General features: G+C 44.8%; 1 protein-coding gene across 1 annotated transcript in view; it reads right to left on the bottom strand.

The window, feature by feature from the left end:
• Nucleotides 1–15,977, bottom strand: part of LOC134876143 (cytochrome P450 26B1) — a 30,748-nt gene extending 14,771 nt beyond the window's left edge. Inside the window, exon 1 of the mRNA XM_063901013.1 lies at nucleotides 14,887–15,977. Coding sequence (XP_063757083.1) covers nucleotides 14,887–15,090 — 204 coding nt within the window. The 5' untranslated portion in view covers nucleotides 15,091–15,977. The remainder of the gene's footprint in view (nucleotides 1–14,886) is intronic.
• Nucleotides 15,978–16,506: the final 529 nt, after the last annotated feature.

The following is a 16,506-nucleotide window of genomic DNA, read 5'->3' on the forward strand; positions in this document are numbered from 1 at the left end:
CAAGGATTTGATCGATTTCAGCCTCAGTTTGTAGGAAAATTAACCAAATGATTGATAGCAGGGAACAGGAGCACTTATATTTACAGACAAACCAAGAACAAAGCTCAGGCATGCTAACGACAGTGAAAAATAATGTGTGTATCCAACATCCTTCATCCATCTTCAGTCTTTCATCAAGTTTCGTTCAAATTCTGCCAGGAGTTTCTCTGATATCTTGCAGACAAAAGAGTCTAAGTCAAACTCAGCTATGGTCGATGCTAACAGAAGAGGAAGACCAAAAATGACAGCTGATCCCGAGGAAACGAAGTACAGAATTAGCATTTAGCAGCAGATGCTAACTTAGCTTGTATTCTTTAACATTTGCCCAAATTTCTCGGTGCTAGAAAACATTTTAGCCCCTTTTTTAAAACTTGGACCGACAAAAGGAAGCCATACAGCCCGTATTAGGGCCCTCGCCCCGCAATTTGAGCAGCCTGGCTGTCAGTAAACCCCAGAGGACCGGAGCTGGAGTCAGTTAGCGAGCTGACCCGGGTTCAGCTTTGACGCTGACCTCTAAGCGGTCCGGGTCACGGCAGAGCGAGAGGGAGCCGACCCCAGAACTGTAAATGGGCTGTTTGAGTGAAAAGAATATACATCAGCCTGAGGGCGGCTTACTGTGTTACACACACACACACACACACACACACACACACACACACACACACACACACACACACACACACACACTCACTGGCAGACAAACACATCATTCACACACACACATACAGTACAAACACACATGCAAGTCGAGCTACACACACACACACACACGCACTGCAAATTCATAAATCGTACAAAACACCGTGCAAAGCAAACAAACACGCAGAGGCCGGACTGCAAATTGCCGTGACAACACTAACTGGTTTGACCCCGTTTTACTCCTGGGGAAAGAGATATGTACGACTATGAGGCACACACGAACACACACACACACACACACACCCACACACACACTGGTGACATATGTAAACATGCGCCAGAGAAGCAGTGCGAACTTTCCTCTTTCTTTTTTCCTCTTTTATCCAGAAGGGAATCAACATTTAGAGCTACTGTAACACTCCTGGAAACCCTCTCTGTGTGTGTGTGTGTGTGTGTGTGTGTGTGTGTGTGTGTGTGTGTGTGTGTGTGTGTGTGTGTGTGTGTGTGTGTGTGTGTGTGTGTGTGTGTGTGTGTGTGTGTGTGTGTGTGTGTGTGTGTGTTCAGATATGTGCAGTATGAATGAACAGCTCTTTCTGGGACTAATTTTAGCAGGTAGTGTGCTTCCTGTTGGAGACACACCTCTCAGCAGTGTGTGTGAGTGTGTGTGTGTGCAAAAACATCGTTTCATATTTCTCAGCGTGGCTCTGAAGCTGCAGAAGCATCCTCTCAGGGATCCTGCTGTGGCTTATAAATGCAATAATGGGAAACAAAAGTGCTCCTCAGCTGCAAGGCATTCAAAAAATATGGAATTGGTGCCAGGAAATTCAACTTCTATCTGATTTCTTCTTATCTTTATCACGTTTTTATTCTGAGATCGTTCGATTAATAGCTGCTACTGTCGTTATGAGGCTGAAAGTAACTCAGCTTGACAGTAAATCCTTCAATTTGGGTTAAAATGAATGAGATACCATAGAAAAAAACTTGAAATAGGTCGACTTTTGTACCGAAAATAATGAAAATCTAAATAAAACTATGAGAAAAATTGAAATTCTGCTGCAATGTTTTTTATTTTCTACATTTCTAACATATTTCGTCAAGTATCGCCAATAATTCCACCCATTTTGGACGATTACACACTTCACGGTTGACCTAAAATGCGTGGAAAGGAAGGGTGTGGACGAGACCGAACGTAATCCCGTGTGACAGGCCTGAAATAAACATTTGCCTTTTTATTAGCCGTAACCACGACCGTTCCCTAACTCTGACCACCGTTTATTTCATCCTTCCCCGACGTCCACCGTACCGAACGCACCGGGAGGGAAGTGGGATCATGCACCGACGTTACAGGCGTGTTTAGGTGTGTTTTCTGGAGGCTTTAGTCCTGCAAAGTCTGAGCGCTCTGCAGAAATGCTAACGTGTTTCAGCGGTCAGGTGCGACTCCACTTCCTTGCACTTTCCCAACCACTGTTTTCTTCTCGTTGCATCACATCGTCTCTCTTTCTCTGTGTGAACTCGGCCCAAATTGAGCCCAGATGCCCCAGCCTCTCTGCTGTTTCATGTTGCTTTGAAACCTCTTGATTGCCAGACTGCTTTTATAGATGAAAAATGCTGCTAATTAGCATCGGGCCCGGCTCGCCCCACCTCTGAGGCTGCAGTTTGTCACTGAGCTTAAGCTGCTTCAGATGTTGAGCCCCGTTCACGAGGTGTTGACATTATTTTATCCACGCTGGTTTTTTTGGGAGATTTGTGTTTTTGCTTAATAAGGATCTTTTGTTGCAGCTGCAATGCAGTCAGGTCCACAGTTTGCATTTCATTCAAATTACGACTAAAACGCAACTTTTTTCCCCTTTTGTTTGCGAAACTTGACATTTAAACATTTTTTGACATTGACTTTCATTAATTTAGTCAAAATAACCACCTTAATATGTCCTTCAAGCTTTAAGAGTGTATTTCTGTAAGATCACCCCCTCTTTTATCCTTCACCTCGGCACATTTCGGTTTCTTTTTCTCTCAGTCGACCTGTCTAGGCACAAACTGTTGACCTGAACTGTTTTCACAGCTCCTGTACACTTCCTCTTTCTCCACACACACACACACACACACACACACACACATGCACACACACACACACACACACACAAACACACACCAGGTCGCCGGCTGGCCTCTGGAGCCCTCGGGGTGTGTGTGCGTGTAAGAGGTGGGTTGTTTTCCAAGCTACATTTTGCTGCCACATGGATGTAGAGTGGTTTAGTATGTCTGCCTGGCAGGCCTGCTCACACACACACACACACACACACACACACACACACACACACACACACACACACACACACACACACAGTCCAATTCGAAGGGAGTTCCTCAGGCAGCGAGACAAGGCTCCCTTTCACACTCCAAGATACAGCATCAGATTGGGACGATTGTGTACTTCTTTAGTGTGTGTGTGTGTGTGTGTGTGTGTGTGTGTGTGTGTGTGTGTGTGTGTGTGTGTGTGTGCTTCTACGTGCATTACGAGCTTCTCTTCATACTTTTCCTCTTTCCATTCCTCTCTTATTTTCTTTTCACACACACATCTTGGCAGGATAGCGATGGTTTCATTCGTCTCAAGTCCCGTGAAAAAAATAATTGTGCGTCGGTCGAACAGAAAAGTTACACTAAAGTAATGTGTGTGTGTGTGTGTGTGTGTGTGTGTGTGTGTGTGTGTGTGTGTGCCAGGGGTGTGGTCTGGATGACATTTAGCGTAAAAGGTGAGAAGTGTACACCCCTCTCTTCCCTCTCAAAACATACACACACACACACAGAGCATGGAAAAGTCGTGATGTAATGACGCCACACTCCTCCTGCAGGAGAACACGTACATACAGCATAACGGATTACAGCACACACACACACACACACACACACACACACACACACACACAGTGGCGTAGACGTCTCCACGGCGGCGCAGGCGTCACAGCTTCACACTGATTGCACAGGCTGAAACACACTTTCCTTCTCCGGGCTCCAGTGAAGCGAGCTCGGAGCCGTCAGCTGTAAACACTCGCTAAGATTCGCACAAGAGAAAAAAAACAACAACCCAGAAACCAAAATTGCCACCGCAACATTACGGCTGATTTTCCCGCCGGGGTCACGGGCCGCCGACCCTGATGGGAGCTGAAAACCGTAGAGAGTTTCTCCTAAAGATGGAGGGCAGAAAAGTTTTAAGGCGCCTTTTTTTTTTTACTCCTGGATGTGTTACCTAGCAACTAATAGAAGTGCAAGCTGCGGGTGGAGGCTCAGACATGATGTGTGTGTGTGTGTGTGTGTGTGTGTGTGTGTGTGTGTGTGTGTGTGTGTGTGTGTGTGTGTGTGTGTGTGCTTCTCTTTTCCCAGCAGTCTCTTCTTGTTCATGAGAATAATCGTTGCACAAAAGCAGAAATCAAACCGTTGAGGGTCCGCTGTCTGTGCTTCTTTCTTGCAGCAGGAGGTGTGATTAGCTTCAGATGATGCAGGAACTGTGTATATAAACCCAGATTCACTTTTACTGCAACTGTTTCATTTATACTTCGTTCATGGGTGCAATTTTCTGCAAATATCTGTCTGTTAGACGCCTCGTAAAACCGTCTAACTTTCATTCAGGTTCTCCTGTAACGACATGATAAGCGCTGAAAGTGTATCGCACAAAAAGATGAATACAAATAACACCTTGTCCTTTTTTTTGCATTTCGACTAAGATTTGCTCAATTCAACGTAAATAACAGCATTTTATTCAATTAGATAAAAGAAAGAACTTGAAAGCAACAAAATGATCATTTGATCTGCTAAAAACACGCTTGACCTTTAAAATGAAGCGTCTTCAGCATGTGTCGTTAGCTTTCATCAAGCTGTATTTACCTCCCGCTATTTTCAAATTGACAACGCAATAAAGTGTGTGTCGTTTGGCCTTCTTAACTCTCAAAAACTATCGCATATTTGGACGTATTTTAGATGAAATGAACATGCATTATGAGCGCAGTAATCGCTGCTTTATTCTCGATTAAAGCTTTAAGCTTGTTTTACTCGAGGAAAAGAGGCCAACGTGCAACAATAGCCTCTCCACATTTAAATCTGCAGTATAAAGACGCCACCATGCATCTAAATTCACCATAAATATCTTACTTTTAACAAACCTCACCTCGTACTTCCCTACCTTCTTCTTTCTAACGCGCAGAGCAAATCAAAAACTAGATTTCCGTCCCTCTCAGTCGGACTCTGCCCAAAATAAAGGGGCGCCGGCACGTTGAGTGGACCCCCGAGGCCCCGTGAGGAATAAAATCCTGCAGAGAGCTGAGCGTCAGGGTCAGAGCGAGGGTCAGCACGAGGGCAGGATGAAGTTGGGGTTAAAGGTTATGCTCACACCAACGAGGGTCAGCAGGAGTGTTTAATAACAGAGTGAGGGAACATCGCTACAGTGATGTTAGCTGTGTGTGTGTGTGTGTGTGTGTGTGTGTGTGTGTGTGTGTGTGTGTGTGTGTCCACAGACTCCCTTTTTATATTTTTTGAGCAGAGATTTTTCAGATATTTTACAAGAACCTCAATAAAGGAGGGGGGAGGATTTTTTCCACACACGCCATCCAAAACACTTACACACATTTTCTGACAAATGCCACCACGATCACACAGAGTCTTGTAAAAACTCTCTCTTGTTCTCCCTCCACACACACACACGCACACTCCTCTCACACACACACACACTGTCCGAGCAGTGCTAGCTAGCGCGCCACCGTGCTAAAAATACCCCGTCTGTTCTGTTGGGGTTGGCCTCGGGGCAACCTGGGCCCGGGCTTATAAATGTCCTCTTTGTAGCGCAGTGGAAATGTCCAACAAATGACTCTTTTATTAGGGCAAGACAAAAAAACACGGCTAATTATGTTTACTCAGATCAACGCTGCCGCTCCACCAGCACACACACACAGCCAGAGTGTGTGTGTGTGTGTGTGTGTGTGTGTGGAGAGAGAGAGTGTGCAGCCAGAAATATTAGAAGAAGCAGAGATGTGTTTTCTTGAAACAGAGGCTGATGGGGAAACAGTAGCAGGAAATAAAGAGTCATTTAGTGGCTCAGAGCTGATTGAAAAAAGAGTTGAATAGTTATTTTAAATGAAGTGAGAAAATATTGGACAGATATTCCATCGAGTTCTCAGGAAAGAACTTATTTTTACAAAAAGAAACGGTAAATGTTCCTCCTCTTCCCGCTTAATAATATAAGTTGCTTCGAGCTAAATGGATGTAATGTCCTGTGCAATAATGCATGCTGTACTGGGAGAAGTATTTATATATTTAATGGAGATTAATTAGCAATACATTAATGTTACAGTCAACTCAAAGTGTAAAAAATAGTAGCAATTCTGTAGAAAAATTGCCTCTAAGCGTGATATTTTATTAAATACATGACATTTTTATAACATATTGTTGCATCAAGCAGCATTTGGCTGTCGTAGACATATAAACGTCCGTTGATTTGTCGTAATAAATTGGATCATTTTACTTAGTTATGTTAAAAGTCCTGAAAAGTAGCAAAAAATGGGCTAAAAATATATTATTTTGCTTTGAAATGTAGTGGAGTAGATGCATTAAATGGAAACACCCTAGAAATGAAGTTAATGTGCCACTAAAAACCACTCAATGACTCGTCATGTTTGTGACTCGATGTTGCAGCTGCAGTTACGTACTTCTTAATTCTCCTGCAGGAAATATTGCACTTCAAAAAAGGCGTTCCAGTTTAAATTAAAATGCATGTTTCAGGGTATAGCTGCCTATTTCTGAGCGGCTCTTTCCTCTCTTTGCAGGTGCAGAGGCGGCCCTTTGTTCGTGTGCAACTTTGAACTCTGGTAAGGCGCTGAAACAACACGAGGCATCGGCCGATATTTGTCGGCCTGGTGGAGGAACAAATGAGACAAATGCTGTCGATAGTGACCGGGAAAGGACACAAAAGTGAGAGCGATGCACCTGCGGGAATTGAAAACGCTCTAAAGATGAGTCCTGCAAGGAAAGCAAACACTGGAAATGAAAAGTGAAAAGGCGGCAGAGAATAAGAGAGAGGAAACGAGGTCAAAGGCTGTGAGGGAATTCCTTCTCCCCTTTCAGCTGTCAATCATTCAGCCGGGGCCAGAGATACCAAGGAACCAGTGTGTGTTTTATAATGTGTGTGTGTGTGTGTGTGTGTGTGTGTGTGTGTGTGTGTGTGTGTGTGTGAATGGCGCGATAGGTCCTCGACTTGACAATGAACCCCGTCCCTTTGCGGTCACGCCAACACATCAGACGAACAGAGAGGCAGAAGACGAAAGGGAAGGAATGAGAAGGTGGGGATTAGAGGAAGGATATGAGGGAGGAAAGAGAGGGAGGGGATTGGAGACGGGAGATAATTAAAAAATGGAATGAGAAAGAGAAAGCGTCAGAAAGGTGAGCGCCAGAACCGAGGCGAGAGAAAGCGAGCGCAGAGCGTGGCGGAGGAGGCGGGGAGATGGGAAGGCTGCTCGGTTCTAAAAGGACGGATTAAAGGAGAAAGGGCTTCGGATAGTTCAGCCAAAAAACACTGAGAATGGAGATGGGGAGACGGGGGGAGGGGGGGAGGGTTGGCCCCTGACCTGGGGACATTATAGGAAGGGAGATTACGGTTGTTCAAAACTCTCTAAGCACTCACCCTGGGACCCCAGCTAATACCCTGATACACACACACACACACACACACACACACACACACACACACACACACACACACACACCGAATACAGAAAGTGTGGGACTCAAAGAAATACGAGTTATATCTTTTTATTTGGCCGTAAATCTCAAGAAAAGTCCAAAACAAACTATAAACTGATCCTGTTTATCTTCAACGGCTCATTCATCTTATTCCTTAAAGCTCCATTTCATCCATTATCGTCTAAAGAAATGTTATATCAGATCAACGAGCCGACAGCAGCTGAAAATAGTCCCAGAAAAAATGAGTTTTCCCCGAAATGACGTCTTTATTTCGTACTTTTTAAGACAAAACTAAATTGCGAACAAGCGCCACAAACAGCTTAGCTAATAGAAACTAGCTTAGGGTTATATAAGAATATTTTTAGGCCTAATTCTTCGTATTTACACACACACACATTTGAAGTTCGTAGGCTCGATCACACACACGTACTGGCGCTCATTGAGAGGCCTGACATTGTGCTCGATGCTCGGCCAGGGACAAGAGTGTTTGGAGGGGAGATCAGTGTGTCCTCGGGGTGAAAGAAGGGGCTGCCAGCACCTCCTGCTAATCTCAACAAAGTGAGGAGGAAGAGGAAGACGGATGGATGGAGACGAAGAGGGAGGAAGATTCAAGCTCGATTTAGAGCGATGGGTTCACCAAAAAAAGGTCCTGTTTTCGCTGGGACATTGTGCGCTAAAGCGACGGCAAAAAGCGCTTATTAGCATCGATAATGTTAATACATTTGGGGAATAAATACCGAAAACAAGACACGATTCGTGGGAACGTTTTTAGAATTTAAGTTCAGAATAAAAATAAGTAGATTTAAAAATATAACAGGATTTCTTTCAGCGTTTGCTCGTGCGTCAGATAAAGCATTCATGCGGGGAAAAAAAGTCAAATAGAGATGAAATATTTTATTTATACACGGCAAAATTAACCGAAAAACACGTAGGGAAGCTTGTAGAAAGGTTAGCGGGGTGTGAGAGCGCTTGGAGGTTCAAGGGTCCTGCCATGAATGTTAACACACACTCACACACACACACACACACACAAACACATAAAGGGCTTCCCCCCTTGCGCCCGCTCAATGAACTATGTATCTTTCACCCAACAACACACACTTGCCAAGCAGAAAGAAAGAAGGTGTGTTAGCGTAGCGGTGTGTATGCTACATGCTTCTATACGAGCCTCTTACTTTGTGCTCATAGTATTTCCATCTACCCAGTGTGTGTGTGTGTGTGTGTGTGTGTGTGTGTGTCAGGCCCGTGTAACCGCAGCTATGCAGTGCTGGACCGCAGTAATGGAACTTTACTATAGATGCAGCCACCAGGCCTCACAATCCCCACTCTGTCTGTGCCGCTTAAAGGCACAATCCACCCCGAAAACACACTAAAGATCCCACATGTGCTGAGAAGGCCCCGGGGTGATCGGCTGTCTCCAAACGGAAAAACGTGTGTCTGTGTGAGAAACAGCCGAGGTTTTTAGGACTCGACTCGACTTCCTGATAACGTCTGTAATGATAGGTTTTTGCAAAATTGACTTTTTACTTAAAATACTGATTCAAAATGAGTCAAAACTAGCATTTATTGGATGTTTAAACAAACCGTTCTCATAAAACCGACAGCACTTGAAGCGATTGCCATAAAGGACAGTAAGAGTTTATGGATGGTTTCCCCGTTAAAAAGAAATGGTGGATCCTTTTACGGCCTGGTAAATGTTGAGGTATTTAGTTTGTAAGAGTGCTGCCAAAGTGAGCAGGTGTAGAGGAAGAGGGAGGAAGAGGAAGAGGAGGGAGGAAGAGGAGGGAAGAAAAGCTGTCATCACTCTGAGAGATGAGAGAGCGCTGGGTCTGCAGGACTGTTATTACTCTGCCCACCGTCATTTACACTTCATCACAGACAGGCTGGCAGACAGAAGGACAACGCATTAGCGTGTGTGTGTGTGTATGTGTGTGTGTGTGTGTGTGTGTGTGTGTGTGTGTGTGTGTGTGTGCGTCTGCAGAATATATGCATGTAAGCTAAGGATAAAGGTTGGTCAAAAAGTCCACATTTGAGTTGCAAAAGGAAGAAATATTCACTGATAACACCTACTGTATTGAAATCGATCGTGTACTTGTGTGTGTGTGTGTGTGTGTGTGTGTATCATACACACACATACATACACACAGTACAGTCTGAGTGTCTGTGCCATGTGTTAATTGTATTAGTTATGTTCTTGTGTATTTGGACACTTAACTGAATGTCCACCCAAGCTGTGTGTGTGTGTGTGTGTGTGTGTGTGTGTGTGTGTGTGTGTGTGTGTGTGTGTGTGTGTGTGTGTGTGTGTGTGTGTGTGTGTGTGTGTGTGTGTGTGTGTATGTGTGTGTGTGTGTGTGTGTGTGTGTGTGTGTGTGTGTGTGTGTGTGTGTGTGTGTGTGTGTGTGTGTGTGTGTGTGTTTGTTTCCTTCACATATCGATTCTGCCAAACATCGAACCTCTGCAGACTTTGTAAAAACAAGTGATTTTTTCCCCCATCATTTTAAAGAACTCCATTACCCAGAATTCATTGTCCAAAACTTGCTAAGTGCATTTAAAAGCACGTCTAGGGACTTCTCTCTTCACTGACCTCTAGTGGCGACAAAGGGTAACTGCTTCAATTCAGCATGTCATAAATCAGGTCACGAAGAGTTGAGCGTTTGACATCTTTAGGAACCACTTTTCTTTCAGTCTGACAGTTTATTTCTTCCTCTTGATGAAGAAGTTTCAATATTTAAGTTGAATTTTTCTTATCCGAAATGACTCTTGAAGCGAAGCGTGTATCCTGTATATCGCCAGGTTTATTCGGCCCCAGGAGCCACAGAAAATACAGCTTATTTTCAGATTCAATCCATTTAGGATTAATGGACTGGAGTCTCTTCTGAAAGCCAGCGACTATGCAATATAATTCAACCCTTAGAAATTGTGCAAAACATTGTAAATTAGCGAGCTGCTAAAGCTAAAGAAACATGCATTTTATAGTATTTATTCTATAGTGTTCTCAGAGAGATAGGGTCACGATTTCCTGCTGCGTGTAATATATTTAATTGTCGAGAGAGTTTATGGATGTAATATCCGTAGATGATTTGATGTGCGTCGAAACATCGTGTCGGCATCCTTCCTTTGTGTGTGTGTGTGTGTGTGTGTGTGTGTGTGTGTGTGTGTGTGTGTGTGTGTGTGTGTGTGTGTGTGTGTGTGTGTGTGTGTGTGTGTGTGTGTGTGTGTGTGTGTGTGTGTGTGTGTGTGTGTGTGTGTGTGTGTGCGTGTGTGCGCACCTGTATGGAAAGTGTGCGTGCATCTGAACATATGCATGAATCTGCCCCGTGTAGGTATTGTTCCAGTGTCTGTGTGTGTGTGTGTGTGTGTGTGTGTGTGTGTGTGTGTGTGTCTGTGCGCTCGGTAGTAACGCTCCTGCTTGGCACGTCCCTTCCCAAAGTTCCAGCTCCTAATGAAAGCAGACAGGACTCTGGCAGAGCGATCGTAAAACTTTTTCTAACTGTGGATCGCTTTAAAATGGATCCGTCACAAAAATGTGCTGCTGCTGCTGCTGCTGCTGCTGCTGCTGCGCGTGTGTCGAGTTAAAAATATACTTGATGTATATATGCACTTACATTCAGACAGAGAGAGAGAGAGAGAGAGAGAGAGAGAGTGTTTATGTAGGGAAATCTGGAAGAGATGTTGCAGGAGTGAAAGAACAGAAGAGATGTGAGTAAAAGTGGATTTAAGTTGCAGGGAGGAGTATTTTTAGGCAGCTTTTCGGCATTGAATCACATCCAGAGAAGTTTGATGTTACTACAGTGTGTATACATCCCTCTCTTAAGAAACACCTTGTTCAGATACTTTTCCTTAAAGCGTCAATAATCAATCGCAAACAAATGACAACATGCATGAAGTCGTTCATCTCTGGCTTGTGCTGGTGCATCTGTCTTTCTATCTACGTCAAAGAAATCCCATAATGCACCACCTGCCCAACTCCAAATAGACAAAGTATGGAACTGGTGGAGACCAAAACAGAGCTAAAAGGAGGGTGAATAGTGGGTTTAAATGTGTCAGGTGGAAGCAAACATGACTCCAAATGCATGCTAATGTTGCTCCAACACTGTTTGCTATGTTAGCGTAAAAGTAGCAAGTTTGTCGCCCTTTAATGAATCCCTGGATCTGTTTCAGCAGCTCAAAGACGATGGTTGCACGCCTTCAGGATAGCCTCACCGTGATATACAGCCTATTGTTCATCAACTCTTTATCTCGTTATCAAATGCTGCTCTGGAGGGAAGTAAATCAAACGTGTAGCTGTTGTTCCGACGCTCCTAATCGAGACCATTTAGCTCCAAAAACCCAACATCTGCCTCTTAAATCCTGCACTTCATGAACTCAATCGAACGCTGTTGGCACATTCGGAGGTCTTATTCCCCCAGAAAGACGACTCGTCTCTGTCTGACATGACGTCTCCGAGACATTAAACAGCATCTGGGCGAGCGAGGTTCATCAGATCTCTCTCCCTTTCCCACAGCCCCTCTCTCACACACACTGTCTCACTGTATTCATGAGGCATGTCATTGACTCCATTAACTTTAAGATTAGTTCATTACATCATCCCGACGCAGCCAAGGCTTCGCTCTGCGCTGAAAAAAACTGCAATGTTGACTTAAATTAAATGCATTATGTCAACAAATTACACATCACTTTTTTCAGTGTGTGTGACGGCTTCAGGAAACAAGCAGAAGCGCTGAGAGGCTAAAGGTCGGGCCTGGTTGCACGATTGTCTGACGCGCTATCAAAGCTGAGATGCGATTTAATGAATAAATAAGAGGATACACTTATTACAACGTGGGCTAAAATACTGTGTTAATAATATTCCACATATGTACACTAGTTGCTAGGCAGATTAGGATTAATGATGGTAAATATAATCATCCCTTAAATCAGACTTAGTTCACCTGCAGTAAATCCAGCAGCTACCCTGCAGTATACAAAGCCATTCAAACTAGCTGCACCTTTACCAGCTCTGAGAACACTTTAATGATCAATCATTATAAAACATATCAGAGATATTATTCTGAAATGGACCAATCAGACAATGACTACTTTTACTGTCGCTACTTTAAGTACATTTAGAGGAGAGTACTTTCTACTTTCACTGGAGGAACATTTAGAATACTTTCACTGTGACAGAGTATTCCTACACTCTGGTACTTCTACTTTACTCAAGTACAAGATCTGAGTACTTCTACTTTACTCAAGTACAAGATCTGAGTACTTCTACTTTACTCAAGTACAAGATCTGAGTACTTCTACTTTACTCAAGTACAAGATATGAGTACTTCTACTTTTACTCAAGTACAAGATCTGAGTACTTCTACTTTTACTCAAGTACAAGATCTGAGTACTTCTACTTTACTCAAGTACAAGATCTGAGTACTTCTACTTTTACTCAAGTACAAGATCTGAGTACTTCTACTTTACTCAAGTACAAGATCTGAGTACTTCTACTTTACTCAAGTACAAGATCTGAGTACTTCTACTTTTACTCAAGTACAAGATCTGAGTACTTCTACTTTTACTCAAGTACAAGATCTGAGTACTTCTACTTTTACTCAAGTACAAGATCTGAGTACTTCTACTTTTACTCAAGTACAAGATCTGAGTACTTCTACTTTTACTCAAGTACAAGATCTGAGTACTTCTACTTTTACTCAAGTACAAGATCTGAGTACTTCTACTTTACTCAAGTTCAAGATCTGAGTACTTCTACTTTTACTCAAGTACACGATCTGAGTACTTCTACTTTATCTCCAGTACAAGACCTGAGTACTTCTACTTTTACTCAAGTACTTCTTCCAGCACCATTATCCATTTTTAAAAATCGAGAAATTAGCAGAAAATTCACCCATTTTTCTCCTTTGATGGCTCCCAAACTCTGCTTGTTGGGACATTTGGTCCTCATAAGTATAGGACTTTCATTCCTCTATCTGACTGACATGCCTCCCCCCCTCCTCGCCATAAACTTGGCCGTGGTCCTCGGTTGCATTCCGGGAACGCGTCTCGCTCGGTGTCAGATGTAACGGAGAGGAGCACCGCGAGTTCACGTGCTTTCTTTCCTCCCCACTTTTGCTTTTCTTTTTGAGGTTTTTCTCTCCCCCCTTTCAACCCCTTTGCTCTCTCCACTTTTTGTATTTGTTCTCCTCCAACCCCCCCAGAGCTTTTCTCCAGTTCTCTTTCCGTGCCTCTAAGCATACAGGTGATGCCCCACCATTGGTCCTACTGGGAGCTAAGCATTGTGGGACCAATCGTTTCTTAAGTTTGCAAACAAAAAGGTAGAGGAGTGAAGCATCTCACCAATACATGATCCCTCACTGAGCGCTCCAAAGAGTCACGTGCACTTTCGGTTTTCTGCAATCTGTCAATCAACGCATGAGAGGAGGAATCTCGGAGTGATTTCTGAAACATGCAGCATGCTGGGAACTTTTTTTTTTTAACAACCACTAAGAACACAGGAGCTAACAGAGAAAAGGAGGAGGAAAAGAACAGAGGGAGTGCGAGGTAACCATCACCGAGACTCCTAAATCCACGAAAAACCATCACATTCTTGTCATATTTTGCTTCCTAAACATGACATTTTATTTTGAAATCCCGGGGAAATAGGGATGCTTATTCCCTCTGCTCTATATTTGACATCTCCAGACACACCAGCCGCCGCTTTACGCATATCAGCCCATCAGATATGATCGATACTTCTCGCGCTGCCTGGCTGCAGCTGCAGGGAAGTCGCGCCACATTTGGCTGACCCCACTCGCTCCCGTCTGAGATAATAAAACAGACTGATCTGATCGCCTGGTGGAGCCACGGCGGAGTGTGAGACAGATTGCAGGGCTGTAAACTAATCAAAAGTGAAGTGAAAGTCTTTGATGGTCGTGTGGCTGCCGGCGGCCGCGCGCACACTGGAGGCGAATCACAGGCGCGCCAGATGAGGATGAAACCAGTTTAAATGACTCGGAAAACCAATATTTCACAGGCAGACAGATCTCCCCTGCGCTAAAATAAGACTGTTTGAGAAGAGTCAACACTATGCACGGTGGAATACTGATGGAAGTTGTAAAACGAGAAAGAAAAATTAAAAACTTTGGTCGTTATTGGCTTTGTGAGCCTCACCAATGCGTGTTGCAAAGTCTGGCGAAAAGTGCAATTTTGGTGCGTAAAAGTGTCCACCATATCTGTCGATTTCAAGATTATCTCACCACTCCGCTGCAGAATAACTCATCAGTAACCTGATACTGCACACAGAGCCCCGTTAAAGAAACGCACACACACTAAACCCAGTGGAAACCCTGATGAATGAACCGAAACATGCGCAACATAAAGTCCTCAACTCCCCAAAGAGCCAGAAAGAGACGCTGGTTTCATTATACTTTGATACAGTCCAACTCCACTCCGGGACCCTTCTACTCCCGGACACCGTGTGGCACCCCTTCCCCGCCCCGAGGACGCGCTTACCTGCAGGAGCCAGTGGCAGGTCTCGCCGATGAAAGGGAAGCCCATGGATCCTTTGGGCATGGGCAGCTTGCAGTTTTTATCCCGCGTCGCCGTCCATCTGAGCTGCCACAGCTGCTGGGACACGGCGAGCAGCAGAGCCATGGACACCAGGCAGGCGGCCAGCGTGGCCAGAGCCGAGACCAGGTCGAAAGTGTCGAACAGCATGGTGATGGAGAGTCTGGGAAACTTTCAAAAAGCTGGACAAAGTTGTGCTGGAATTTCTTTTAAAGTTGTTTCGTGACAGAAAATGTCCAGATCTGAAATCCCGGGGTGATTTAAAAAGTTAGTTTTTTGCGTAAATGCTCCTTTACGCACTCCAAACCAGACGCTGGTTGAGCTCTCAGAATGAATGAACTCTGTGGAGTGCGGCTCTCTGTGTCAGATAGATCGAGTCTCTATCTGAAAATAGTCTCAAAGTGGCGTTTCTGTGCGTAAAAGTGCAAACCAAAGAGTGGACTGGTGGAAGATGCTCCAGGTGAGCTGCGCTGCCGGGCAGAGTCACACCTCAGCGTGGAAAGTGGAAAAATCAAATCATTAAAACTCACTTGTTTTAATGATTTAAGCACGTGAAACAATGCTCACACACGGCTTGGGGCTGTCCTGATCTCATGGTGAGTGTCGTGTGTGGGTCAGGGACTTTAAAATGTGAAAAATCTTAAAACTTCAGCAAAGCAAAAACCTTTATGTCAGGAGCTTGGACACACGTGGAAAAAGTGAAGCCGAGCCCTGGAGCTAAGTTTACTTTGTAAAACTTCTCGAAGTGATGGAAAGACTTGGGTTTTTTGGGGGGGAAGTAAAGGAAAACTCCTCCAGGATTCGCGTTTCTCTCAGCTCCTCCAAAAAAGTAGAAAAAGGCCTCCTCACAGAAGCTGTAATCTCTCTCTGTAGGGAGGTGAAGCTTTAAGATCCGAGGGAGTGGAGAGGAGATGCTCACTGCGCTGCTTCTCTTACTTTCTGTCCTCTCTTCTCTGTGTACCTTTCTCTCAGACTGCGACCCTCTCTCTCTCTCTCTCTCTCTCTCTCTCTCTCTCTCTCTCTCTCTCTCTCTCTCTCTCTCTGGCTGCCTATACAAGTCACCCTCAGTGTGTGTGTGTGTGTGTGTGTGTGTATGCGTGCATGCGTGCGTGCGTAAAAGAGTGTGTGTGTGTGTGTGCGTCAAGCCAGAGGCACCAATGAGTGTTTATATAGTGCGGAGGCAACTGGAAGGCGAATAGGCGGCCAAGGGCTCCCGTCGCCCCCCTCCGACCCCACCCACCCTCACTGGAGAGGGAGAGAGACTTCCCTCCCTTTCCCTCCCCCCTCTGCTCCACCTCTTACAGCTCCTGGAGGGACCCCCCCTCTCTCCTCCTCCTCCACTCGTTCTCCCTCCCATCTCAGAAGAAGAGGGAGGGGAGGGGGGGTGTAAAGTGAGCGGCAAGCGGCGCGAGAGGAGAGGAGGCTCGGAGCGTGCTGGAGCTGGCAGCGCGCCAGAGAGAGAGGAAGGGAGAGAGAGGGAGGGAAACAGCGGCTGCAGATCCTTCCATGTCTCCGTGCAGGACGTGCGCGCACCGCTCAGCCAATCACCTGCAGACTCACACCTCA

Source organism: Eleginops maclovinus, chromosome 14 (assembly GCF_036324505.1).
Source record: "Eleginops maclovinus isolate JMC-PN-2008 ecotype Puerto Natales chromosome 14, JC_Emac_rtc_rv5, whole genome shotgun sequence".
Lineage (NCBI taxonomy): Eukaryota > Metazoa > Chordata > Actinopteri > Perciformes > Eleginopidae > Eleginops > Eleginops maclovinus.